Source organism: Candoia aspera, chromosome 1, assembly GCF_035149785.1.
Source record: "Candoia aspera isolate rCanAsp1 chromosome 1, rCanAsp1.hap2, whole genome shotgun sequence".
NCBI classification, from domain to species: domain Eukaryota; kingdom Metazoa; phylum Chordata; class Lepidosauria; order Squamata; family Boidae; genus Candoia; species Candoia aspera.
Window position 1 is genome coordinate 319907803 of NC_086153.1, and position 27364 is coordinate 319935166.

General features: G+C 38.5%; 1 protein-coding gene across 2 annotated transcripts in view; it reads right to left on the minus strand.

Moving 5' to 3' along the window:
- The window catches only part of MNAT1 (MNAT1 component of CDK activating kinase), a 151706-nt gene that overhangs the window by 3041 nt on the left and 121301 nt on the right, over positions 1-27364 (minus strand). Inside the window, exon 8 of one of the 2 annotated variants that reach the window (XM_063290453.1) lies at positions 3693-3856. In XM_063290453.1, coding sequence (XP_063146523.1) covers positions 3736-3856 — 121 coding nt within the window. In that variant the 3' untranslated portion in view covers positions 3693-3735. Of the gene's footprint in view, positions 1-3436; positions 3857-27364 lie in introns of those variants that run through there. The other variant, XM_063290452.1, reaches the window with a different exon arrangement.

Below are 27364 nucleotides of genomic sequence, written 5' to 3' on the forward strand. Positions count from 1 at the left end.
ACTTCTCCCGGGATGGAGATATATAACTGGGTATCATCAGCATATTGATGATACCTCATCCCATGGTGACGGATGATCTCACCCAATGGTTTCATGTAGATGTTAAATAGGAGAGGAGAGAGTACCGAACCCTGCGGCACCCCACAATGGAGGGGTCAAGGGCCAGATCTCTCCTCTCCTATCACCACCAATTGGGAACGGCCCTGGAGAAAGAAGGTAAACCAGCGCAAACCTACACCGCCCACCCCCAACCCCCTGAGCCGCCCCAGAAGGATACCATGGTCGATGGTATCGAAAGCCGCTGAGAGGTCCGAGAGCGCCAGGATGGATGCACTCCCTCCATCCCGCTCCCACCAGAGATCATCCCTAAGTGCGACCAATGCAGTCTCCATCCCATATCCTGGCCTGAAACCTGACTGAAAGGGGTCCAGATAATCCATTTCCTCCAGAATTCTCTGGAGCTGCAATGCCACCACTTTCTCAACCACCTTTCCCAAGAAAATTGCCCAGTATAGTAGGGTCCAAGAATGGCTTCTTGAGGAGGGGGTATACCAGTGCCTCCTTAAAGGCAGCCAGAAATACCCCCTCCCTCAAGGATGCATTAACCATCGCCTGGACCCAACCACAAGTCACTTCCCAGGCTAACTTTATCAGCCAGGAAGGGCATTTTGCAGATTTTTTTGGTGAATAAAGTCACTCATATCTGTTCTTTGTTAGATCCCAGTTGAACAGAATCTGTAGTGTTTGGGATTCTTTTGGATAGGGTTCTCTGCGGTATGACTGTCACCACCTTTATAATGGGCCCATGTTTTTCCTGGTTCCTTTAGGCATTCAGGTAGTGTGAAGGCCTAGATCACAGCAGTTTTCAGTGCATCTTTGGGGAAGGTTGGAGATCAGATGAAACTTATAAAAAATAGAACTCTCTGTGCTGTAACAAATCTGTTCTGTGCTTTCAGTCTGAGTTGATTGTTTGTTGTGTGCATCTTTTTTTTTTCTACTATGATTTTAGGGCTATATATGTATTATAAAGTACATGGGGTTTTGTTGGGGAGAAAGGAGTTACCGTGTGGGTGAAATAGACCAATCCTTATGGGAGGATCGTTTTGGCTATTCTTGAGAACGTGTAAGACCTATATCATGATTGATACAGGTCTCCCTGAATCCCTGACATAGCCTCTTAAAGGAAGGAGAGACAAGAGTTTACCATTTCCTGCTACTAATGAAAGTACGATACAACACAACAGGGGAACTTTACAGATTTACAAAACTTGCAACCTAGGGCAATTTATGGTTCATCGTTCTTCTTTCTCAGTTCCACTCCTACAGAGATGGAAGCAGAGAATGTGGAAATCCTCTCTTGTGATGTGACCAGAGAAATTTGAATACTGCATGAAATGTTATATTTTATAAATGAAATGAAATAAAAACTTGTTGAAGGATTAAAAACTCCTTCAGGGCTAGTATAGCCCAGAGTATGATCCCTCTGTTACTCTCCTAAATATTATTTTCCTCAAAAGAGGAAATGGCTAGTTGGGGAAGTGATAGTTCTGCTCCTTCCAGAATATCTGCCATAAGCAGCATAATAAGATCTTTCAGCCTCTCCCTGCACCGCCTCCCTTCATTTCTTACAGAAAACAGTAAAAATAAATACCTGACACCCCAAATAATTTGGAGGGAGATATATATGCAGTTCTATTTTTCTGTAATACAAAGTATAAGCTTCCCCCTTCTCTGTTTTATCCTCCTAGCAACCATTTGTGAACACTGACTGGCCCAAGATCAAAGCTAAGCAGGATCATGCCAGTTCTTTAGTTAAAAAATGTAATCTAGCACATATACATCGAGATGTTTTCATATGTACTTTTTCCTTATTATGTATGTAGAAAAAAAGGCATTTCACTGATTACTTTTCTGATACTATAGTTATATATATTTATATTTTATCCTCTTTATAATAAAATTATAATAAAATATTGCTGTGGGTTTATGGAATTGTAAATGTACTTCTGTTCCTGATATTACATGATTACTGAATTCCATTTTGCACATTTAGCTGGTGTTCTTCAAATACATGAAATATTTTCCCAAATTAAATTAGTCTTTAAAGTGCCATAACATTCTTGGTTTTTTGCCAGCTGAATTTCATATATCATTTCTAGTCCAGAAAGCTGCTTTTGAAACACATTTGCTATTCTTCCAATATCTTAAAGAGTCTTCATTGTTTTTGTTGGAATGTCCTAATGCATTTATTTCTTATCCAGTAAATGTTGATCCATCTGTTGGTTTGATTGCAATAAAAGAATGGCCCAGTAAGGGCCTCTGCAAATAGTGACTAACATCCCCAATGGAAAAAAAAATCAGATGAATTTTGATAGTCTTCCAGAATTAAGAGTCATATTGGTACCCTTATGCTTTTCAAGGCTTAAGGTACTTACTTTAGGACCATGCAGCAATCCAGATTCAAAGGGGTAGAGGTGATTTGGAGTACCTGTGTTAATATCTGTCAGCATCCCCTTACATAAATCAAACACGTCTTTTCCTGGGATCAGAGAGTCCAAAATGAGATGCAGCTTCTTTAAAAAGTTGTCAGTGCTGCATGGACATCACCACATTCAGAATTACCTTAGAAGCTGGATTGCTGTACAGCCCTAATTATTTTGCTTCTTAAAACCCTCCAAAATCAAAACAGGTATAAAAATATCAGCCTTCTCCATACTGAAGGAAAACTGATAGTCACTTGTGGCTTGCAGGCTGCTCACCTTTGAGCTATTATAAAATTCAGAATTATTAACAGAGGTTACCTGAAGTAATTATGATAAAAGAACTTTGTCTCTTCAGTGGTTGGACCTGTTAAAACAAAACCAGTAGCGTGATCCTAGCCAAGCTATGTATACAGAGCCTATTTGTTGCCACCGTTGCAGGTACAATGCAGTGTGCATAGTCATCTTTACATCTTGGAGAAGAGTGAGTTATTAATTGACTGGGGACTTCTCAGCAGAAACAGGCTCATTCTGTTGAGGCTGGTAAAAAACTGTACACAAAGCTCCAAGTAGTTATGACTTTCTTCTATATGTGCATCTGGTATTTTTAAAGCTAGGTACTTAATTGCATATTTATAGAGTGACCATTGGTGCGATCTCCAATGTGGTTCTGATTCCACTCTTCAGAACTCAGGGTGGGATATATTATGGAAGAAGTCAACATATCTCCAATTCTTGTATCATGCTTCAAGGAAGAAAAATGTAATTTGTTTGCATTAGAAGTTGGTTTAAGAAAAGGCTTTTCTTTTATAATGCAAAGAGTTGCACTATAAAGGTTTAATGAAAATAGCATTTCAGTAGTTTTGCAAATAAAAACCTGAAGTGGAGATATAGAAATGACAGAAAATAACAACACCAACAACTGGATTTATTTATTAAAATTTTACTAGTCTGTTTCAGAAACCTCAAACACACAAAATGATTACTCACATCTTCCATTAATCTCTCAGGAGACTGACATAAAGCATCACCCACTCCCATCCTTAAACCACAGAAAATTTTTTAAAAAACCACATACACACCACCACCTTTTCTAAATAAAGTTTCTATATGGTGAGTTTTTAATACTTAAGCACAGCTGGCTTCACAATGTTTTTCTTAAAAGATAGATGACAGCAGTTTAGCCATAGTGCAGACGGCAACAATTTTCACCTGAGGTTTTGCTTGCTCCACTTTGGTGTCTGTTACCCCCCAGCTAGCCAGGATGCCAAAACAGCCCACTGAAGGCATCTTGAAGGGCTCGATGACAGGCAAGGGAGGAAGTGTAGCCACCAGCAAGATCCTGTGGGGAAGCAGCTCGGACATGGTTTAGATACCTAGAACAAAGAGGAGCATTGTCTGAGCAAAGAAACATTTCATGCTCCACGACGGGAACTGGAAGAAAATCCAACTTCTCTGGGTCCCACTGCTGAACACATTTCTACAGACTGAGCCGTTCTCAAAAGGCTGGAATTGGAGACAGGAAAGACTGAACTCAATTTAGCAATCCTTGTTGGATTAAATTTATTTATTTTAAAACCTGACCTTTATGCTCTGGCGAGCACTCAAGATGGCTATAATTCATATAAACTGTATGAATTTGGTGTTTCATCTATGTAGCCTAGAGACTGAATTCTCTGTACCAAAACGGCCACACCACATGCCTCTCTAACATTTCCTGAACATCTACAAAATAGTATAGTACAGTTTTAAGTTGTTTCAAAATTGCTCCTGTGTTTATGACTTTCATTTTCCAAAGACTTGATATGGTTTAAACACCTATGCCAGAAAAAGCCTAATTACTGAAAACCTGCATTTCTGTTTGTGAGCTCCAAGATACTTCTGCTGAAATGCCAATTAATTCCAAATTTCAGATACTTGCTTCAAGTAAAGCAGGGGGAGATGGAATGTCAGCTTCATTTTTTTGAAATTCCATCGCTACAGGCTGGAAAACCAGTGGCATCAGTTAACTGAACACAGTAGCAGCGGCAATGGGTGAAGTTACGGAATGCCTCTCAGAGTTCCAACTGTGTTATTTCTTTAAAAGCATCAAAAGACAAGTCATGGAGAAATGCTACATTTCATTGAAATGCTACAATTCACTGAAGGAAAGCAGACCAGCAAAGATCAGAAGCAGGAACCCTGTATAAAAGCATGGCTGAGCCCACAGAGTGGAAGGCAGGAGTTTCCAAACTTCTTCTCCCAGATATCCTCTGGGTCTTTGTACCCTGGTTCCACCCTCCTGCCTTTTTGGAAAGGGGCTCAGTATTTCTTGCTGCCGCAATCTATCTTCCAGGGGTTGCCTCATCAATTCAGTCATGGTGGATCTCCACATGCATGTAACTTGTGGATCTCTCCATTGACTCCCTAGATGTGGTCTAAGCCAGCAAAGGCAAAGAGCTTTGCAACTTCTCCCTCTTCAGTGAAAACTGCAAGCCATGGCTTTGGCACAACACTGATGCAATTCAGTCTGTAGTCTCTGCCTTTGGCACCACACAGGCTTCAAGGGGGAAGCAGAGAGGAAGAACACAGTTAAACCCTCTGCTGCAGTTTACGCTATGATAGGTTAAAGAGGTGAGTTACTTAGGGATGGGGTTTTCTTTTTGGTCTACATTTGGGTTAAAATCTCTAGAAGTGAATAACAAAGGAAAGGGGACCTTAGCAGCAGGGGCTATCCTGTAAGCCAGATTTGAGGCCCATGAAACTACTAGGCTGTCAGATGCTTGTCTCTGTCATAAAGTGCTGTCCTGCTTAAGGGGACAGCCAACTGTCTTAGGTCTTAAAAGACAGTATAGTGAATGAAAACCAGCTCTCACAGTTCCAGTGCAAACTACCAAGATTAAGCTATTTTGACTCAGCCTATCTTGGTCCAGCTTGCTCCTGGGAAGGTTTAGTCATTTCATCTCTTGACTTGGCAACTCAAACATAAACCTGCAATTCATCCACAGCCTCTTGTACACTGTCCTGGGACACCCCAAACTGCTGCTTGCTGGCTGGAAAACATGCGACCACCAGTAAAACAACCCAAACACTTAAATTTCTTAATTTATAATAGCAAATAGTTTCCAAAAAGGATGCATAATAAAACAAGTCAGCTTTTATAGATACATCCTAATGAAGTTGCCAGTACTGTAAGGATATAAAATTGCAGTTGGGGAAGGAGAAATGTCTTTAAAAAGATGTAAATTTCCAAAAGTCTGTTTCTTGCACTTAACAACCAAAATAGATACATGCAACATTTCTAACTTGATTCTTTTTGTGAAGATGCTAAACTGAAAAATCTAGGAGGGCAAATACATGGTTTTTTTTGCTAAGATCAGTCATACTGCAGATTCCCGGTGAGGCGGTAGAAGGAGTCCCATTATTGCTTAACATGGATGACACCTGCCCACAATCCCCCATTTCCAGGGGAATAGAAACTCATTCTCACCCTATGATTTTGTTTATGGTGAGAGCAGAACAAGCCCAAGTCACAGAAAGAAAATTGCTATTACTTTTCATGAGGGCAAAATAGTAAGACAGCCTCTACTTTGAACTTTGTCCAAACAAGCTTTTTGGTGACCTTTTACCCCAGTAAAAATGCTATGATATTATGGCCTAGAGGGAATTAATCGATACATTTTGTTACAGACAAGCAACCCAGTAAAGATAGCTTTAAGGTGACAAAAAAACATGGCTAGGTCCCCCATTCTATATTATTTTAGCATGCAGTAATCAAAGTTGTATAAAACACCAACAATGACCTTTGTTGGTCAGATACTTCTGCCCATGGAAGTCATTCTGGGATAAAGCAAAAAGAGGAAAAGCTAGTACTTTCGAAGTATATAGAAAATCTGCTATGTCATGAATACCAACTATTCCTTCTTTCTTTCCTTCCTTCCTTCCTTCCTCTCACAGAGAAGCATACAAATATTCAGCCCATCACCATCAAGAGTCAGGTTCAAGAAAAAAAATTCCAACTCAGTACTTTCAAACATACAAACTATGGTCTTATCCATTCTAAAAACATTTGATCATTAGCAGACACTTATTCGTTAGAATGAATACTATAGATAGGAGGTGACATAAACTCTCCTTCATGGGACATTTTAATGGAGTCATTTGGTCTTAAATCTCCCTCTGAACCCCACAAAAGGGCAAAAACAGTGCTGGCCATACTCTCATGGGTCATTATCGCCATGCCATATATTCCCCTCAGAAGCCCGCAAAGCAAAAAAAAGTGCACCCCCATCTAAAAACATTCCCCCACCTTTGCTTTATCAATTTAAAGTACTTTAATCAACTAGACAAATACTCCTATATACACCCAGAGAATACAATGACTCTTTTAGGATGGCACATGCCAGTTTAGATAGATGGAGAGATGCAACATCTAGAAAAAAAGCATTCTCTTTTCTATCAGAACTATTGCTTTATATATATGCAAATTAAATCCCATACAATTAAACTAGCTATAGTTTTTAAAAGATTGTGGATAGAGTTGGCAATGTCTGTTTTAAGGACAGGCAATATTTATTAAATTATAATGCAAATCTGAGAAAGTTATTCAGATTCTCAGGGTGATTGGTTGCCACATGCTCCACATTTTCATTTCTGTACTACATGACCCAAACAAGATGGCAAAGCAGTTTTTCATAGGAATGCAGATAATGGCATAAGTCTTCCTCCTACCCAGTCCTCACTTGTGGTTCTCATTATGTAGATGGACCAGTTACAATCCATCTGTAAGTATTTGGCATACAGATGTCTCTCCTCCAATATGCTCTCCAGATGTCTTATGGGTAGCATGGGAAAGATAAGATTCATTCGTCAGTTATTTGATATGAAAGTTGTTCATACATTAGAAAACCTTACTTTTTTCCTTTTATCTTCAACAGCGCAATTTGGAAGGGAGGGAATTATAACTGTTTATACAATTATAAAAAGCACAGGTTTTTTAAGTGGGAAAGAAAAGATTAAAATTTTGCTAAATGTTTCAAAATGTAGTCTCCCTGCCTCTTTTTCCCATGTTAATATGCAGGAGTACTCTTCCCTAGAACTCCACTACAATGATTTAAAGAAGATTCCCAACACTTCTAATAAAGTCAACTATAGATTTAATTCTGGACCTCAATAACCAAACTGACAAGAAATCTTAAAAACATTTCCAAATGCAACTCAGGTCTGCCATATTACCAACGGAAGTGAATTCTGCAAGTATTATTACTATTGATAGTTTATAGCAACTTTCTTCCAGCTGTGTTGGACTACAGCCCCATTGGTTATGCTGGCTATTATGGTAAGTATCAGGTTTGAGAAAGAGTATTCATAAAACACCATCGATTTATATTATACTTTACACAATACTCTATCTATCTATCTATCTATCTATCTATTTATCTATCTATCTATCTATCTATCTATCAATCAAATTTTGCCACTGCCCATCTCCCCCCAAAAGAGGGATTCTGGGCGGTTTACAATAAAGCTAAAAGATTTAAAATGCAATAAAACCATAAATAATACATAAAATATAAATATAAATACAAGATATAAAATATAAAATAAAATCCAGATGGCGATGAAAGTTCTAATTCAATTCAAGTATATATGAGGCCACTTTAAGGTGCCAGCCATCCCCAAGAATGACTACTCCCCTCCCCGCCCCAAGCAAGATGGTAGTGCCAGGTCTTCAGCTTTTTCAAGAAGGTCAGAAGAGGGGGGGCTTGCCTTACTTCCGGGGGAAGAATGTTCCAAAGGGCGGGAGCAGAGAAGGCCCACTTCCTGGATGCCGCCAGACGGAATTCTCTTACAGACAGGGTCTGTAACATGCCCTCTCTGCATGACTGGGTGGGATGGGCTGATGTAATGAGGATGAGACGGTCCCTCAGGTAACCTGGCCCCATGACATGTAGGGCTTTAAAGGTGATAACCAACACCTTGAATTGGACCTGGAAGCAAACTGGTACCCAGTGCAGCTCACACAGCAAAGGTGTTACATGTGCTGATCTTGGGGCACCTAGAATTGGCCATGCAGCCGCATTCTGGACCAGCCGTAGCTTCCAGATACTCTTCAAGGGTAGCCCCATGTAGAGCACATTGCAATAGTCTATATGGGAGATGATTAGGGCATGAGTGAATGTTAGGGCCTCCTGATCCAGGGTGTAACTGGTGCGCAACACGAAGTTGAGCAAAGGCCCTCCTGGCCACAACTGCCACCTGCTCTTCGAGCAGGAGTCGTGAATCCAGAAGGACCCCCAGATTCTGCACCAGGTCTGTCTGGGGCAGTACATCCCTATCCAGAACTAAAGATGGTAAATTCCCAGATACAGAGGAGCCATTAACCCACAGCCACTCCGTCTTACCAGGGTTCAGTTGAAGCCTGTTGTTCCCCATCCAGACCCCCACAGCCCCCAGGCAAAGTGGGCAGAAACACAGCCTTTTTTCACTTCAGTGAAGTTTGTATTACCCACTACTTTTGTCCAACATTTGTATCTCCATCTATTTCCTCAACTTTTTACCAAGGTACAAACATTCATTTACTTGCTCTAGCTTTTATCAAATATATATAACTTGCAATTACTCTATTTTCCCTATTTATTTATTCAATTTATATAGTCACCCATCTCACATACATTTCTCTGGGCAGCTCATACAATTAAAAACAAAAAACAAAAAAACAAGTTACAAGTAAACAAAAATAAAAACCATTCAAACCCAATTAAAACAGTATAAAACCATAAAACTTTATTTGCAGGAGAGTACAAAACTGCTAACAATACAATCAACTGACAAGCTCCATACCACCACTGGATCCCCAGGCACGATGACAAAACCATGTCCTCAGAGCCTTCCAAAATGCCATCAGGGTCGGGGCCAGTTTAACCTGGGGGGGGGGGGGAGGATGATGTTCCAAAGGGTGGGTGCTGCAGCAGAAAAGACTCTCCTCCTCATACCCACAAAGTAGTGGGTAATCCACTCTGGTTTTTGATACATTTGCTAAGCATTCCATTTATTCTCAAATATCCTTAACTTCCATTATACACACTCCTACTGCAAAACACTCCATATTCAGATTATTCACTTTACCATATGCTATAAATCAACACGTGTGCAATAAACTTCCTTCTCACATTCATATGTTTTTCGATGACCTGCTGAAGAGCTTAGCCCCTGCCTGGCATAAAGCCCCACTGTAATTCCATTTTAATCATTGTCTCATATCCTTTCAATCAGAATTCTGTCACACACCTTCCCAAGCACGCTTAACAAATTAATTCCCCAATACCTTTTGCATTCACTCTTCCTATTTTTCCCTGTATATTATATAAGGGTATATTAAAGACATTCTTCTCAGGGACATGAATGTTCCCTGCTAACAAAAAGGACAGTACCAGCCAGTTGTGGCATATTTGGGGCAGTATGCTAGAAATACAACTGAAGTTCAGTTTTATCCCAAGAATGTTTGCGCTACTATATGCCAGTTAAAAGTGAACACCTAGATTAGGGTTTTCAAAAGTAATACACTTGTTATTTTGAAAAGACATAATATCTGTAAATGAGTTTTCATCAAGATCAACCTGAATTTGTTGCACATCAATTTTTGATAATATAATTTCACAGTTGAAGCCTTGAATCCATGGGATACAGCACCTGCCATTATCTGGATCATGCATATTGACCCCAGTGCAGAGCAAATTAGTCATGCCTGATGGAATAAGATGGATTTGAGTGCAAAAAATTTTTAACTTGGATTTGCATGTTTAAAACCCTGTGGCTCAGATGGTGGAGGAATTTCTTATCATACATACTCGGGGCTCCCCAGTAGCAGTCCCTTTATCGAAAGCCTGTTCATTTGCCAATATTTTTATACCATCTCCACCACTTTCCATCCTAAACAAAGGGTCAAGTTGTGCAAAGACTGAAAGAGTGGTTTCAAAATGAAGTCAAGGAAAATTAGAAAAATTGCACGCATCTCTTAAGTTTACAGTATTTACTTGGACATAAGTATGCTGATTTCAGTAAAACACATTTCCAAATAATTTGCAATGCAATGGCCATTTGCATAAAATTATTGGTTTGCATGACTTAATTTGACAACCGAATTTGAATGTCACTTAGTAATAGATTTGCTTATTCCACAATTAATATGTTTGGATCTTACTGCACAGAGTGTGTTAACTTTATATTAATGTTTCATTTCCTTCCAAGCATCCAGAGTTTTCAACAGGTGCACATACATCCTCTTGAGAAAGAGCTAGGTTATGCTGGGTAAAAATGCCATTTATTTTTGTTTTTATTTTTTTAAGAGTCACTGGCATATTAGATTACTCCAGTGATCTCATCCCTCCACATTCCACATGCCATTGCTTGTCTAAACAAGATTCCTTTAACTAGGTTTCCATCACAACAGCAAAAGCATTATCCTCCTCCCCAAGTACAAGAAGGAATTCATTTCTCTTCATATTGAGATTAGAATCACAAGTTACTGCTGTTTCCAGAAACCACGATCTGACTCGCTGGGGCCTTCTTTAACTCCAAATCGCTTCCGCCCTTTGCGTTTCAAGGCAAGGCATGGCTTAGCATGAAGCATTCTGTAATGACGGAGGCACCTGGCCCCATATTTGTCATTCTCTTGAGGTCATCAGCCAGCTGTCTGTCCTCTCAACACTCAGCTTTGCCAAAACAGCCAGCGCATTTTCCGCTGTGCTCAGGTTTCCAGGTCCGAAATCCTCCAGATAGAGCAAATCAATCATCCCTCCACAGAAATAACTGCAAGTAAGCATTTTTGTGCTTGAGCAACAGCTCTGGCTGGCAAGGACACTGCACTCAGCCCTGATCCAGGATCCATACAACACACTTGCACTGCATGGGGGGGATACATTATACTTGACAACCACAGAGCTGTGGCTACATTTAGGCCATGACTAAATCAGGCTTTGCATGCACTTAACTCAGGGGAGACGGGGGAGAGAGAGAGAATGTCATTAAACGTGAGGGAAGCTTCTTAATTTCCATTAGCCCCTCTTGGCTGTTTGCCGTTCTTCATATACACAACTGGAATTTGAAGCCTGGGTTTCTCATCACACCAGTAGTGCCTTTGCTACCCTACAATACATTGTCTCTTTAATAGAACACTCGAGAATATGAGCAGTCACAGACACAAGCCATTTGCATTCAACATTCTTCAAGCAATCTCATTAACGTCACTGGGAGCAAAATGGAAAAGGGGGGTTGCCGGGAATTTTAGCTTGAATCCTGTTGAATTGACTGGCTGGATTTGTTTCGTTTTTATTAATTTGAAGGATAAATATGAGACTGAAGTGGATTTACTGAAGAACTGTCGGTGTAAAGTTGGAATTAGAATAGCGAGTCCTAAGTCAAATCAGCCCACCATCTTTCAGCTTATATACCTCACAGGGTCATTTCAAAACAGCCCCTGCACTTGCAGCTTAACCTCCTTAAACAGCAACAATATAATACTATTAATGATAATAAATAGCAATATCCAGAAATAAGGCAATACTTGAGAACTATAGTCCACAAGGCAATGCCTTATTTGTCCCAAAGGCAGAATGCAACAATGTTAGCTGCAAATTCACTTTAGGTCTATGAATAATCCTGCTTGAAAGAAATTGCCCAGTTCTAATTTCTCAGCAATGCAAGATTCTTGAGAATATTATAGAACTCTATTCAGTGAGAAAGGAATGAGCTGGAAACCAAGGAGTGTGTGTTGGCAGACATATTATTGATGCCAAATGCCACATTATGGCGATAAGAGCTAGAACAATCAAGAAGCTAGGAACCCATCAAACAGATTAAAGGATGACACACAGATCTCCAAACATGATTTATCTCAATAATATAATACATTTGCATGTTCAAATCTGACCAGAGCTACTTGATTCCTACTACTTGTTAAGTGGACACTTGATATAAAATTTCCCTACAAATCTGAGTTTGGCACTACTTAAGCATGGTACACATGACAGTTGCCTAGATTATCTGTTCTTTAATCTACCCCCAACTGCATATGCTGCATGCCAAGGGCTAATTACTCATCTATGAATTTAACATGGGTGATATTATTTTACAAGTCTATTTAAACATATAAGCCAGACCTCAGAGTAGCTGACAACACTCCAAACTGAATAGTCAAGAAAAAAGGAATTTGTAGTGGGTACTGGAAAGAAAACGTTCTATATTAACTCAGTGATCCTTGTTATCGAGGCACTAGCTTCTATTGGGCCAAACACTGTTCTGTTTTTCCTATTTGTTACAAAAATGTACATAGCTCATTCCATTTTATTATCCCCCTTCATCATACTATGATGAATTGCAAGAAAATGCAGTTTAAAAACAAAAGAGAAAAGCAGATACAGAGAAGAGTCTGAGCTTCTTATAGTAAAAGTTAGATCTTCACTGAGAAATAGTGAATTCGGATCACTGCTACAAATGTAACACTGAGGAACAAATACCATTTCCTGAAATTGTAGGAGTCATTAAGATGGAAACCTGTGGATCTTTATTTGAGACATTTCACTTGGGGAAGAAAAGCTAAGGAAATGATATTACAAAAGTAGAAGAAAGATTCTTGTTCCGTTTTTGCCCGCCAGTGACTTCCACACACAATCAATTACAGCTGCTTATTTCAGCTGTCTCGCGCTTTTTGCCCGCCAAATAGGTTAGGCTTATGATCATCAATCAATGGTTGACAGTTACCTCTACAAATTTATGTACCCATGCCATAATCACAAAACAGATATCACACCAATTGATTACATCTGAGGTGGGCAAAAACTGTTTGGATATGAGATTTTAACAGTATTTGTAAAAAGAAACAAGAGCCAGAAGAAATATTCTGAATACAATTGAATTCTGTGTTCTTGTAACACAAGTATGAAGCATCATTAGATACAGTAGCTCAGGTTTCTCAACCTGGGTTCCGTGGCACCCTAGGGTTCTGCAAGAAGTCACTAGGGGTTCCCTGGGAGATCACAATTCATTCAAAAAATTATTTCGAATTCAGGCAACTTCCCATTAAAGAGGTAAGTTTCATTCTTTATTTTTAGTTTAAGAACACTGTGACTGCATATATACAGGCCTACACATGAGACGAATATAATAATTTTGTAACTTCTGGCCTATATTTGAGCCTGAATGTGCAGGGGCTACCCAAGGCCTAAAAAATATTTCAGGGGTTCCTCCAGGGTCAAAAGGGTGAGAAAGGCTGCAGTAGCTTCAACAACAATGCCTTACTTGGAGTTCCCTTGGAAATAGAGTGAATTGTTTGTTTGTTTGAAATTAGATTTCTGTAGCTGCCCACCTTACCATGTGACTCTGGGTAGCTAGCAATAGATTAGAAGACCATACAAAATTAAAAAACAAATGAACAACTGATTCACCAAGGTAAAATCAAATCTAACAAACTAAGAACGCCCCATGGGCTCCAGCTAACCTCTGGAACTCCCACCTGGAAGCGTACCCAGGTCTTTAAGGCTTTGAGAAGGCCAGCAGGGCTGGGGTAAATCTAATCTCGGGGGGAATGATGTTCCAAACAACAAGTCTGCTTTCGGGGTCCTTCAGGATGACATTCTGAATGTCAGGCTGTAGACACAAAAAGTCAAATACTTTTTGAGGGTTTGTTTTTTTGGGGGGTGGGGGCGTTGGTTGGTTGGTTGGTTTTCTTTTAAGACTATCATTTTTCTGAGACAAGAGTTTGATTTGCTACCTGGTATGGAAATAACAATACTGTTAGGATACAGCAGACTCATTCAGTTAAAAAATTAACATTTTCCCCTGTTTGTAGCTAGCATCTTACTTGGTTCAGTAGAAGAAGGAGGGATTCTGCACAGCCTTCTTTATGAAGGACTCCAATCTATATTTTGGACTACCAGAATTGCTCCTCTTTCAACATCTACCCTGCCAGTTTAATCTGGCAGGGTTGGCACACTCTGGGTTCCATCAATTAAACAATGCCATCTGTCTGGCCGCCGGAAGTGCACCTTCTCTGTAGCAGCACCTGCCCTCTAGAATGAGGTTCCCCTCAAAATGTGAACAGCTCCCACCCTCTTTGGTATTTCAAAGGGCCTCCAAAGACCTTTGCCCAGGCCTTTGGAGAAGATGACTGACACTCCTTTCTTCCTTTTTGTTCCACTCCGAATTTGTTTTCTTTGCCATTGTTGTTCTTTCGTCTCGTGTTGTTTGTGTGTTTTTTGTCTTGTTCTTTGTTTTTAAATATTTTAACAACTGTAAACCATCCAGAGTCACTGGGAGGTGGGTGGCATATAAATTTAATTATTTTTTATTTTTATTATTACCATTATTATTAGGACTGCCTCCACCCAATTACACCTGGCTGTCCCATCAAGTCTAAAAATTCCCAGCTCATCCAACTGCTAGGAGCTGTAGCTCAGCACATTTTGAATGACACCAACTTCAGGGGACAGGCTTAAATATTTTAAAGTACACATCATGTCTTGACAGATTGCTTGCTGTTAAGTTTTCAGAAGACACAGAAGTTCTGCATTAAACACTAGGTGGCAGGAGGATCTGTCTCTTCAGAGCCACCTGCAAACAGAGAAGAGCTGGGACTTACTGAGGTAGAACCTGTGTAAATGGGAGGATTAGAGGAGGCAAAGGCCACCAGGAAGGGATATGTTAATGCTCAACATTCCTTGGGATTTTTTGCTTGTCACTTTTGTTTTACCATAATGGGAGCAAAACTACTCTGCGCACAATGGACAAGAACTGCCTGGATTAAAAATTAAGGTTGTTTTCACAACTAACTTCTCTGCCCACAGCACTGAAAAACAGTCACCTTCTACACTTGTTCCCAAAGGCATAACAGCTATCTTTCTCATGTGTTCCACTACAATTTAGAAATTATTTTCTTATGGGCACACAGTCCCTGATATGAGAGTTAAGACTGTTTTCTTAATAGTTAATATAACTGTTCTCTTTCAGGAAGTCATATTATCCTTTCATCCAGTCTACAATATATTACAGTGCTGGAAAAGTGAACTTATTCTCTTCAGCTGAAGCAGTGTATGGAAATGTCATAGAATCATAAGAAACTGTCCTATATCAAGTCAGACCAGTGATCCATCTAGGTCTGAATGATATAATCCAGGACTCTCCATCCTCTGTGAATTTCAATACAGAGAAATCTCAGCAAAGGTATATTGGCTTGAGATTCTGAAAATTGAGGTTCACACAGCTGGAGAGCTCCCAGTTTGGGAAAGATACATCCATGTATTGACTGGTAGATAGCTTTCCAGATCCTCAGGCAGGGGTCTTTTCCCAATCCTACCTGGAGAAACCAAGGGTGGAAGAACTTGGGACTTTCTGCATGCAAAGCATATGCCATACCACTAAGTTATGATCATTGAGGAATCAGCACCTGCAGTACAAAAATTCACTCCCCTGAATCCTCTATTTTGTGGGTTCTTTATTGCAGTAGCAGCAACACCCCACTCACCCCACCAAGTAGCCATCCATCCATCCAATCAATAACACCCAGAAGAAATCTTCAGAGCAATACCTTGTGAAGTACTGAAACAGCTGCTTCGGCACGTTCTAAAGAACTTTAAAGTAGCTCCTCTAGACAGCTTATTAGGAAGATAGCAAGTAGGGGCTTGTTCCCAATTTGCCACCCATTCTGGTCCCTGAAGCAGTTGTATTTTATTAGTTGGGCCTGGCCTGGTCTGCTCCCTGCTCCCCAACAGATACTGATACCGATTAGGGTTGAGAGTGAGTGACTGGCCCCAAGTCACCCAGAGGGCTTCCACAGTTAAGAGAGGATTAGAATGTGAGTCTCCCTGGTGCCAGTCTAGCACCTTTACTACTACACTACACTGGCACTCCTAAATTAAGATCACAATATTTGAACAAGTATATGAAAATATGGTGAAATGAGCTGGAAGACTATGAGATAGAGGAGGAAGGGACAGGAAAATTCTAATACAAGGAGACCCTTTTCTGCATATTGTATATGGGAAACATATAGGTACTATCAACCCAAGGGTCTCACAGGTAATGTATAGCTGGAAAATGTGTAGATATGTCTGATACATTTATAGTCTATTTTGTCCCAGTCCCTACAAAGAAATAAAATAGGGTAACAGAGGAACACTAATATATCTTTTAAAACAATCTAATGAAAAGAAGGGATGTTTGGGCTTTATTCTGGCTCTTTTCACTAACCTAAGGAAGACTCATAAACTTGAAAGTTCTAATTCTTTATCCATGTTATAAGTTGCCACTGTCCTGTGGCTAGGGAAGAGAAAATAGCCTAGTTTTTAAAAAATCACTGCATTTCTTAAAAGGAAAACAAAATGAGCTCAATTCTAAAACAGAATACTGTAATTTATGATTTAGTAGGATTTCATGAATAATTGGTCATTGTCTTAGAAAGCTGTTACATATCCAAGCCACTTGGGAAAATAAAAATTGGAAGAGTTTTTAAAAGAAACTCTAATCAATTGTTATCATGCTGCCTTTTCTCATAAAAGTTTATTTTATGAAATCCAACTCTTTTTTAAATTATTATTACTCTTCTTTTTATATTGTTAAAAATCCAACTCTTATTCAACTGCCTTAGAAATTAAAAAAGAAATTAAATATGATATAGAAATTGAAAAGAAAGCGAAGTTCTGATTAATCATACTGAATTCTTACATTTGTCATTCAGAAAATGATACCTTCCAAATGTAATAGACTATAACTTGTATTGTTCCCAGCCACTTCCAATGAGAGTAATAGTCCAATATTATTATTATTATGATTGATCAGTCAGCCAGATGTTTAGACTGGATAACTCACATTGGAAGTGAGATTATGCAAACAACAAAAATAATTTCAAACTAATTAAGGCCAGAACTGAAAAATGATCAAATGATTCAAAGTGCAGATTGTGCAAAGCAGCAGAAAAAACAGTAGATCATATACTCAGCTTGTGCAAGAAGATTGCACAAACTGACTATAAACAATGACATAACACAGTCACCAGAATGATTTACTGGAACATCTGTAAAAATTACCATCTGCCAATAATGAAAAATTGGTGGGTACATAGTTGAAAAAGTAATCAAAAATGAACAAGTTAAAATATTGTGGGATTCTGAATACAAACTGATAAAATTCTGGTGCATAACACACCAGATTTAACTGTGGTTGAAAAGAAGAAAGTGTGGATAATTGATGGGGCAATATCAGGGGATAGTAGAACAGAAGACAAAGAACTGGAGAAGGTCAAAAAGTATCAACATCTGAAAACCGAAACTGAAAGATTACATTAGAAAGAAACCTTAGGCATGAAAGCCAGCTGGGTGACCTTGGGCCAGTCACTCTCTCTCAGCCCAACTCACCTGACAGAGTGGTTGTTGTGGGGAAAATAGGAGGAAGGAGTATTAGATATGTCACTGCCTTGAGTTATTTATAAAAATAATAAAGGCAGGATAGAAAATAAACAAACAAACTGGCAGTGGTGGTCCCAGTGGTTATTGGCACACTGGGTGCCATACCAAAAAGCCTTGGGCAGCACTTAGAAAATCTGCGCATTGACAAAATTTCCAGCTGTCAATTACAAAAGGCCACACTGCTTGGATCCCCACATGTACTACGCCGATTCATTACAACATCCTAGCTTCTTAGGAAGAACTCGATGCAAATGAAGGCCAACACCAGCTGGCATTTCATGCTGTTGTGTATACAATAATAATAAGTAATCATCATCATCATGTTTTGTTGTATTTTTCTCTTTTTAAAAAAATATTCCAAATAAATTGGGAAATCATCAAAGTTTTAGCATATTCAATAAAATGAAGTTCTGCTATCTTGAAACAAAAAAGAAAAAAAGAAATACAGTATAACAAAACATGTGATTTAGCATAATCTTCAAGGGCCTTATTTTAATGTTAATTTAGTAGTATGATGGATAATTCCTTGAGAAGTTATTGCATAAAAATGAAAATAAATGAATGCTGGATGGCCAGGGACCCAGAAATTAGAGTCTTCTGCTTCTTTGCACAATCTGCACTTTGAATCATTTAATGATTTTTCAATTCTGGCCTTGATTGCATTAATTCAAAATTATTATTGTTGTAGATAGAGAGATCTACAAGAGGGAGAGAGGGAGAGAGACTGGAATAACTCTAAATAGGATGAAAGGAGTATAAAGAGAACTTCCAAAAAAAAGCACCAAGTATCAAGTATAGATATTGATTTCTCTGACTGTGGCTAGGTTTTCCTCTATTATTTGTAAAATGCATAGTACTTTGATCACATCAATTTTATAATTATTTAGTTTAATTACAAGTATTATTCACTGTTTCAGACTTTGTCCTCTTTCTTAAATTGGTCAATGATCATAATAAAATTTATTAATTGACTGAAAGTGAAAAGAATTCTCAATTCATAATATGAATTGGAACAGAACAGATTTTAACTGAATATATATGCTGAATTTTACAAGAAGAAAAGATGTCCATATAGTTATGAAACTGGAAACCAAACCATTTTCATAAGTATTTATTTTTATTACAAGACTGCATTCAGCATTTTCTCCCAGCCACAAAAATGTGTAATCATAACCCCATGTTTTCATATCCTTTTTTTAAAAGAAAGCCTCTGAAGGAAAAAGAAAATAATGTTGGATAAAACACAATGGGGGGGGGGGGGTTTAAAAATAAAGCAAATGATCAAACAGAAAAAGCACAATACACAAAATGGAGATCAAGCCTATCATCAACCAATAAAACTGAGGAAGAGACACCTTTTAGCATAAAGAATAATCCAGGAGTCAGGATGTTGGCCCTGGATTTGAGAGATCATATTCTCTCTCTCTCTCTCTCTCTCTCTCTCACTCACACACACACACACACACACACACACACACACAGAGCAATGGTATTCCAAAACACTGCTTGTTCATTTCATCTTTGAAAATCACAATTAATTTGCTGCACCATCAAAGCTGCTAGCTGGAGAATAGAAATTTAAGCTTTTCAACAAAAAATAACATTATAATAGCTTTCCACAATCTTTGTGACCTCCAGATGTGCAGATTATAACTTTCAGCATTCTTAGCAATGGCCATGGTGGCTGGAGAACTCTGACTGAAGTCCACACATCTGGAGGGCACTTAGACTGGGAAAGGTTCAGCAAGAATCATCATGAACCTGGAGAGACCAAGCCAAAAGAAACCTTTACTTTCTTAGTTCTCTATACGATACTGTAGAATACAGTGTGAAAAGGTTACACAATGCAGTAGAATCCTCATTAACTCTAATGCCAGCTCCCGTTACATTTCAAGATTCAAGCTGACTTCCACTGGTCCCTCAAAACTTTGTTTAAATTCAAGCAAATTAATGTATAACAACCCATTAAAAAAAATCAATAAAGCAGAGGGTAAAATGTCAGTTAACAATGTTATGAATAACTGTCCTGCTAAATTGATTGGCATTTGGGGAAACACTTCTAAAAACAATCTTCAGAGTTATGAAGGGAGAGCAGAAATCGAATATATGAGATGAGGTTCTGCTGAAAGAACTGCTTAGTGTCTTATTTTTGCAATAGTCGGAACTGAACTTCTCTAGATCATGGGTTGGCAACCTGTGGCCCCATAAGTCTTTTGGGGGCTTCCAAAGCCCACTCTGAACAAAAATGGATGAAATAGTATCCTACTTTTTGAGTACCAAATGTAAGAAAATTTTACTGTAAGCTCTAACATATATAACAAGTTTAAAAAGCAGAGGAAAATTCAGTTAATATACCCCCAAACCCTGAACTGTTTCCTGGAAAATTCAGGCCACTTTGCATCACAGTACTCCCTTCTGCAGCCCTTGACCCTATTAAGAAGCATTAGTCTCCATCCACAAAAGCTTGCCATCTCTGCTCTCAGTTATAATGCTTTAGTTTCTTCATAGTCTTCTTTCAGTATATGTAGGTATGCTAGGTTTCTGAATGAGCAAACAGGGAGAGAAACAGAGGTTTGGCAGGTATGTTAGGCAGGGGAGATACTTCTTCCCACTTTTTCATTTTCTTTTCCACTGTCTTTATTCATTCCAGGCTAGTCCTCACCAGAAAACCACTTGTGGGACCTCACAACCAGAACAAGCAAACAGGAAAGATTTGCACAGAAGCATCATTGTGAGCAATAAATCATGAACAAAATTTATCTTCCTGCCTGAAGGGGATGCAAACTATACTTACTGCAAGAGCAAGCTTATTTTCTTATTGAGGAGAAAATGAAGGAAGAGAGAGGTGCTGCACTGAAATGCATTTGGAATGAGAGATGCTTGGACAAGACATGTGAAGCTCAAACCCAACCCAAAGAAGGAAGAAGATCATGAGCCACTCAAGATGACTAAAACTCAAGAATCGGTGCCACGCTGTTCCCCTAAAAGACTGCCACATAAGTAAAGCATGCCACAAGATGTTGTAGAAGATGCTTGGCCACCCATAGATCAAAGATATCCAAGAGCCACCTTGAGAAAGAAGGGATGTGTCATGGTAGTGGTTAATTCCCTGTTAAAGGAACTGAAGTGGAAGTGTAGAGCATGAAAATTTGGCAATATATTTATTAAATTATTATTCAAAGCAAATTATTATTCACTTCCAGATCTATGATAAGATCTCAACTGAAATTTAAGAGAAAAAAAACAGTTTAATAAGTGTGAATTACCATTACTATTACAAGAAATGATAAATTAATAGGTAAGAGGAAGAAGTGTGTTTTTAAATGCTTTATTTATTATGGATGTATACACTATCTCAGACACAATATGTTTTAATTGCAGTTTCTGTTATATTGCTGATATTTTTGGCAGGCTGTTACTTGCCCAGATCTCATAGCAAGTGGGCAACCATATAAATTGAATGAACACGTAAATAAACCTCAAATATTATTAAAACCATACAGGGAGCAATTTGAACAAAGAAATAGTACCATATTTGTCGGTGAGCTACATGTACTTTCTAGTTGGTAGGATGCAATCAACAGTATGCTGCTTGCTATGAAGTCTCTAAATTAGAGAACATAGCTTGCATAGAATAGCATGAGCATGCTCAGGGTAAAGCTAGGTTTTGGGCTGTGCTTGTGGTACACTGGACAAAATGTATCGACCTTATCATTAGCAGGGAATGCCATAAATAGTACAAGTGTGACTAAGTCTGCTAACCTAATCTACATCTTCTTGAATTTACTACAAAGCATTATGAGAAAATTGTGCTTAACCGAAGCCATGATGGGCAGTGGTCAATATTTACAGACCCATCTGGTGACAACCATGGCAGATAGAAATTGTAACCTGTTATATAAAAGAAGTAAACAGAAAGAGCAGGAATTATCTTATGAAATTAAAGAAAGGAAATAGATATATTGTATGGCAGTGAAACTAATAGAAAGGGGAAGACTGTAATAGATTTGAATGAGGGTAGCCTGATCTTGCGAGTGGAGTTGATGAATATTTAGAAGGAGGTAAAGGTATAGGTTTAATTATGAAAGAAAGGCTTATGATATATATCTATCAGAAGGGATGAATTGATGCCATCTAGGTCATTATGGAAGTAGGAAAACAGAAGTTGGTGATAGTTCCATGTTACTGTCCAGTGACTGCTGGTAATGGAAAAATCTAGGAAGAGTCTGGGGAAAAATTGTGCAACATTTCAAATGAAGGCAATTCAAGGAAAAAAATATTCTGTTGGGTGGCAGAAATGAGTGGGTCAGAATGTGACAAGAGAGCACAGAAGTGATTGGGCCATTCAGAAACCCGGGAATGAAGAATGATAATTAGTAAATGTATGCTAGAAAAAGTATCCTTAGAATGTTGATAATTCACGCATACAGATGGAAAAGGAACTAATAAAAAAGCATGCATGATGACAGATTGAGAGAATTAATAAACTATACAAGAAAGATGTGAGGTTCTGAATCTGGGACAGACAATGGACAGGCCAGGACAGAGAGTATACATCCTGTATAAAAAAGAAGATAGATTACTGTCCTAACACAACAAATGAAAAGTAGATGTAAGGAAGAGAGAAGTGGAAGCTGCACAATGCAACAAATTATGCTACAGCCAGAAACATCCATAATGCATAATGGGAGGTTTGAAAAAGGATGTCTGGTGGAAGGATGATGTGAAAGTGACTGTGGATGAGGGAAAAAATGCATATAAAAACATCACTGCTACAAAAATGAAGATGAGTGTGTGTGCGCGTGTACACGTGTTCATAGAAAAATATTGTGAAGAATATAGTGAAAAACTATTCTTAAAATGAAATTGAAACTGATATTATACAAGAAAATAGATGAAAAAAAAGGTATAAGTGCTGTGAGAATTTTGAAAAATTGTGACATTGCAAGTGTAGACAAGGTAACTAGTCCTGTCTTAGGCATGAAAGCCGGCTGGGTAACCTTGGGCCAGTCACTCTCTCTCAGCCCAACTCACCTCACAGGGTTGTTGTTGTGGGGAAAATAGGAGGAGGAAGGAGTATTAGGTATGTTCGCCGCCTTGAGTTATTTATAAAGATAATAAAAGGCAGGATAAAAATTAATTAAATAAATAAATAAAATGTTGAAATACAGTTTGCTTATGGAGTGACACTATGAAAGTGGCTCAAAATGCATATGAAGACTGCACTTATATCTGACAATTGGAGAATATCATTACTGCTCTCCTAAAGGTAACAAATGCAAGTGCAGTGCAACTTTATGCAGGCGATGGCTGTATAGACCAGATTTTTGCTCTTCAGCAGGTCACTGAGAAACCTATAAATGTGAGAAAGAAAAATAACTGTAAAGTTGGTTTATTTGGAGAAAATGTATCATTTATTTCTTACTCACAAAACAGACCCCACACAGAGGCAATCTGACCCAAGGCCCTCCAAGGCAGAGTAAGGCTCAGTTGAATGGCCTGACCCAGGAAAAGCTCAAGCTCTCTCTGAAATCTATCAGGATCAGTTGGGTCAGTCAGTCAGTCAGTCAGCTGGGCTGGAGTGAAGGGGACAGCAGCAGTAAACTGAAGAGCAACCAGACAACAATCTGTCCATGACAAAGGTCTAGTGGTAATGTCCTCCACCTTCAGGTCATGTTGCAATTGCTCCAAGATAAAAATGGGATTTAATGTGTGCGCCAGGTCCTTGATGACCCATGTGACAAAGAATGAGAGAGAGAAAAATTAGTGTATGTTGGCTTATTTAGAGAAAGTATATGATAAAGTATGAAAAGGCTTGAATTATGGCAATTTTTTCATAAATACAGAATGGAAATAAAGCATGTATGGGAATAAGACATGCACATGCTAGTAGAAATGTAGTAGGGAGTATGTGGTCTATTGCAAGGAATGAATTTCAGAAGAAATGAAAAATGGCTGTGTATAAGAGTGTGTTTCTTTTTCATGATTGGTTTTCACATAATCTTTAAGGCACAGTAGATAAATTCACACATTGCAATAAACCAAAAGCAAACCACATTCCTTGCAGTGGTCTAGATCAGTAAAAATAGTATGTATATACTTAGATTATTCTGCCCAAACTCAGCTAAAAAAAATGGAGCTGACAAAATAATACAGTTTGGGTTTAAGGAAACACTGAGGCAGGAGCATATTTCATGTAAAGTTCAAAGATTCACACTCAGATTTATTGAAGATTAAATAGCCAGAGAGCAGGGGTCTCAAGCATGCAGCCCACTGAGTTTTAAGTTTAAGGCACTGCCACACCCCGAATTCAGCCAGGGCGGTTCTTCAGGCCCCTGCTCTCCACTGCTGTCCTGCTTGCAGTCTTTCCACCTTGACCTTTCAATCATTGACCCACCTCTCCCCCCACTGCCTGTTCATGTTTGTGGAGCTTCATTGGGAGACTTCAGTCTCATGTGCAGGTGTGACAGTTGCTGAGGTCACCGTTTGTTTGTGTGCACCAGTCCAGTACGAATGCAACCTGATTACAGCATTTTATGTAATGTGGTCTCTGGGATTATTTAATATATTTATCAAACATATTTCAAAAACATCATATTTCCAAGATGGCTGACCAGTTTTTAAGCAAATATTCCTCCGGTTTATTTTTAGGATTACAACCTAAGACAGGGATACTTTCTAGGGATATTGTAAGTTGAAATGCAAGCAAGAGGTACTGATCCTGAAATGTGTCATTTCCTAATGTTTTCCTTCAACACAGAAATAAAGAGGATCAGGTGCACTCTGCAGTTAACACAGGAGGATGGACTTACAGCTTTTAATATTGCTTGTGAAAGGATCCAGAGGCACTGAAAGAAGGCATATTGGTATTTTGAGTCATAGATACTGAAAATGTGTTAATTGAAAAGTATTCAGAAAAAATATACTAAAAAGTCAAGAAAATAATACATGAATTACTCTATAATGAAAAACCAGTGCATGTGAGCAAAATACATACAAGAAAATTTAAAAAATAACTAAATCTACTATTTTTAAATGAAGCATTCATATTCTTTGAGGTACTTTTAAATAAATCTTTTTTGTTCTCTGTGTATTTTTAATGCAATTACTTTAGGTAGTGGAAAAAGTCACTCTCTTGAAGGCATACTTTCATAGCTTTTGATATTGCTGGGAATAAAAAAAATACTTTTAAAAAAGTAAAGAGTTCTGTGTTTTTTAAAGATCACATACGCCCACGTGCTACAGGACTATCAATCTGAGCAGAAAAACATTTCAGCTCTGCATCATAAGTAAGAGCAAAACTGCTTATTAAAACATTAATCACAGTTCATTACATTCTGTCTGCCAAACATTTCCCATTACATCACTGAAAATGTGTATTAACTAAAACCTGATTCTGACAAGTTACAGAAGTGTAGTGTTTCTGCAGCTCAGTCATGTGCAGTCCATTTTTTTTCTTTTGTAAACTTACAAAATTGTTTCTGCAGTGGCAGGCTAGTACAACTATTGGGAATTGGTGATCGCAACAGGGTTGATTTAACTTGTGTTTCTTCTGCAAAATACTTCAGAAATTATTCCAGACCTCACTGCTACAGATTGTGCAGTTTATCCAAGACTATTTAACAATTTTTAAATCTGTGGAAGTATACACTTGTGAATGCAAAATGACATTGTCTTGTGATGGTGAGCTTTGCTTGGAACAGTGTCCTGCAAGAAATTATAGCAAATAAAAACCACACAGCACTCATCCAGTGATGGACGATTTATATTTTTTGCATTTAGAAACAGTTATGTAAAGGAATAATATGGCTATGTAGCATCTAGACTTGACAATTTGTAGGTTCTGCATATGTACAAACCAACTAACCAACCAAAATTCCTTTCCCCATTTCTTGACATTATATACAAGTATTAATCCCATCTCTCTAGATACAGATGCATACATATATACATAAAAACAAATGATACATACATGTATATTTATGTATGCTTATGTATAATCACATAAGCCACTATATAAACACACACATGCACATTCAATCATGGACAAGAACATACGTGCCCCTTTTCCAAGCTGTTTTAGTCACAGCTTCTGGTGAAGACTGTGTTCCATTTATTTGAGTGAATGGAATATTTTGCTTTAGACCTCTAAGGTTCTGATCCCATTAAATTAAAAGCTGGTTGATACTGAAGCCCAGGATATAAATACTGCAGGTCAGCCATCTTCTTTTCAGGATGGTGGAGTCTATTAACTCCTGCAAGTTAATAGACTTTATTATGAAAAAAGACTTTCGTGGGTGTGCTCTGTGTATGCATTAAGACTACTCAAAACATACTACAGAGCAGCCTTTTTCAACCTTTTGATCCTGGAGGAACCTCTGAAATATTTTTCAGGCCTTGGGTAGCCCCTGCACATTCAGGCTCAAATATAGGCCTGAAGTTACAAAATTATTACATTCGTCTCATGTATAGGCCTGTATATATGCAGTCACAGTGTTCTTAAACTAAAAATAAAGAATGAAACTTACCTCTTTAATGTGAAGTTGCCTGAATTTGAAATAATTTGAAATAATCAAGATCTCCCAGGGAACCCCTAGTGACCTCTTGCGGAACCCTGCTATAGAGTAATAAGAAATATATTTTTACTGTAAAATGGTTCTAAAGCAGGCCTTCCTAAATGCAGGAAGAAGACTGCAACAGACTGCCTGAATTTCACAGCTGCAATGGAAAAGCCAGTCCTTGCATCCAGTTATTCAAATTACATTCTACACCTCCCTTAACTATTAAAATGAGTGTAGAGCAGAACTGGAAAACTTAAGTCTTTTGAAGCAGTTGTTTTCCTCCAGTAAAAACCCATTTCAAATAAAGATGAATGAAAAAAAGGAAAGAAATTTTAAAAAATACTTAGCAAGGGGTACGAACCCATGGGACACCTGGTAAATGTCTCACCTGTAAAATGAAAATATCATAAAACATTAGGCCTGTGTGGAAATCCGTATTTAAAGGACAACATGTGATCTGGAGTATGTGTGGGCATGCATGTAGCAACTGCTGGGACACCTTAAGGCAACCACATCTTTTCTTGAGCTCTTGAGACTCCAGTAAACATATTTTGGGTTTAAGGAGTTTCCAACAGGTACTAAATGTACATTCACACATATTCCAAACCACATTTTGCCTTTAGAATAAGGATCTCAGTATAGCGCTAGAAAACACATCTGCTGGCTGCCGTTTCCACCCGATCGCAGCATCCAAGACAAAAACATAGTCAAATTGTTTCATTCTCCTATATTCTCTCTCTCCCATCTGAGTGAACTGAAAACATAAAGCTAGAAGGCTGAGGCTGGTTTCCTCCAATGGTGGATGCTCCCTGTAGTATGGTGGGACAGAGAGCAGGGCAGATAACTTTAGCACCACACCTAGGCAGAACCTTGGATCACAGCAGGT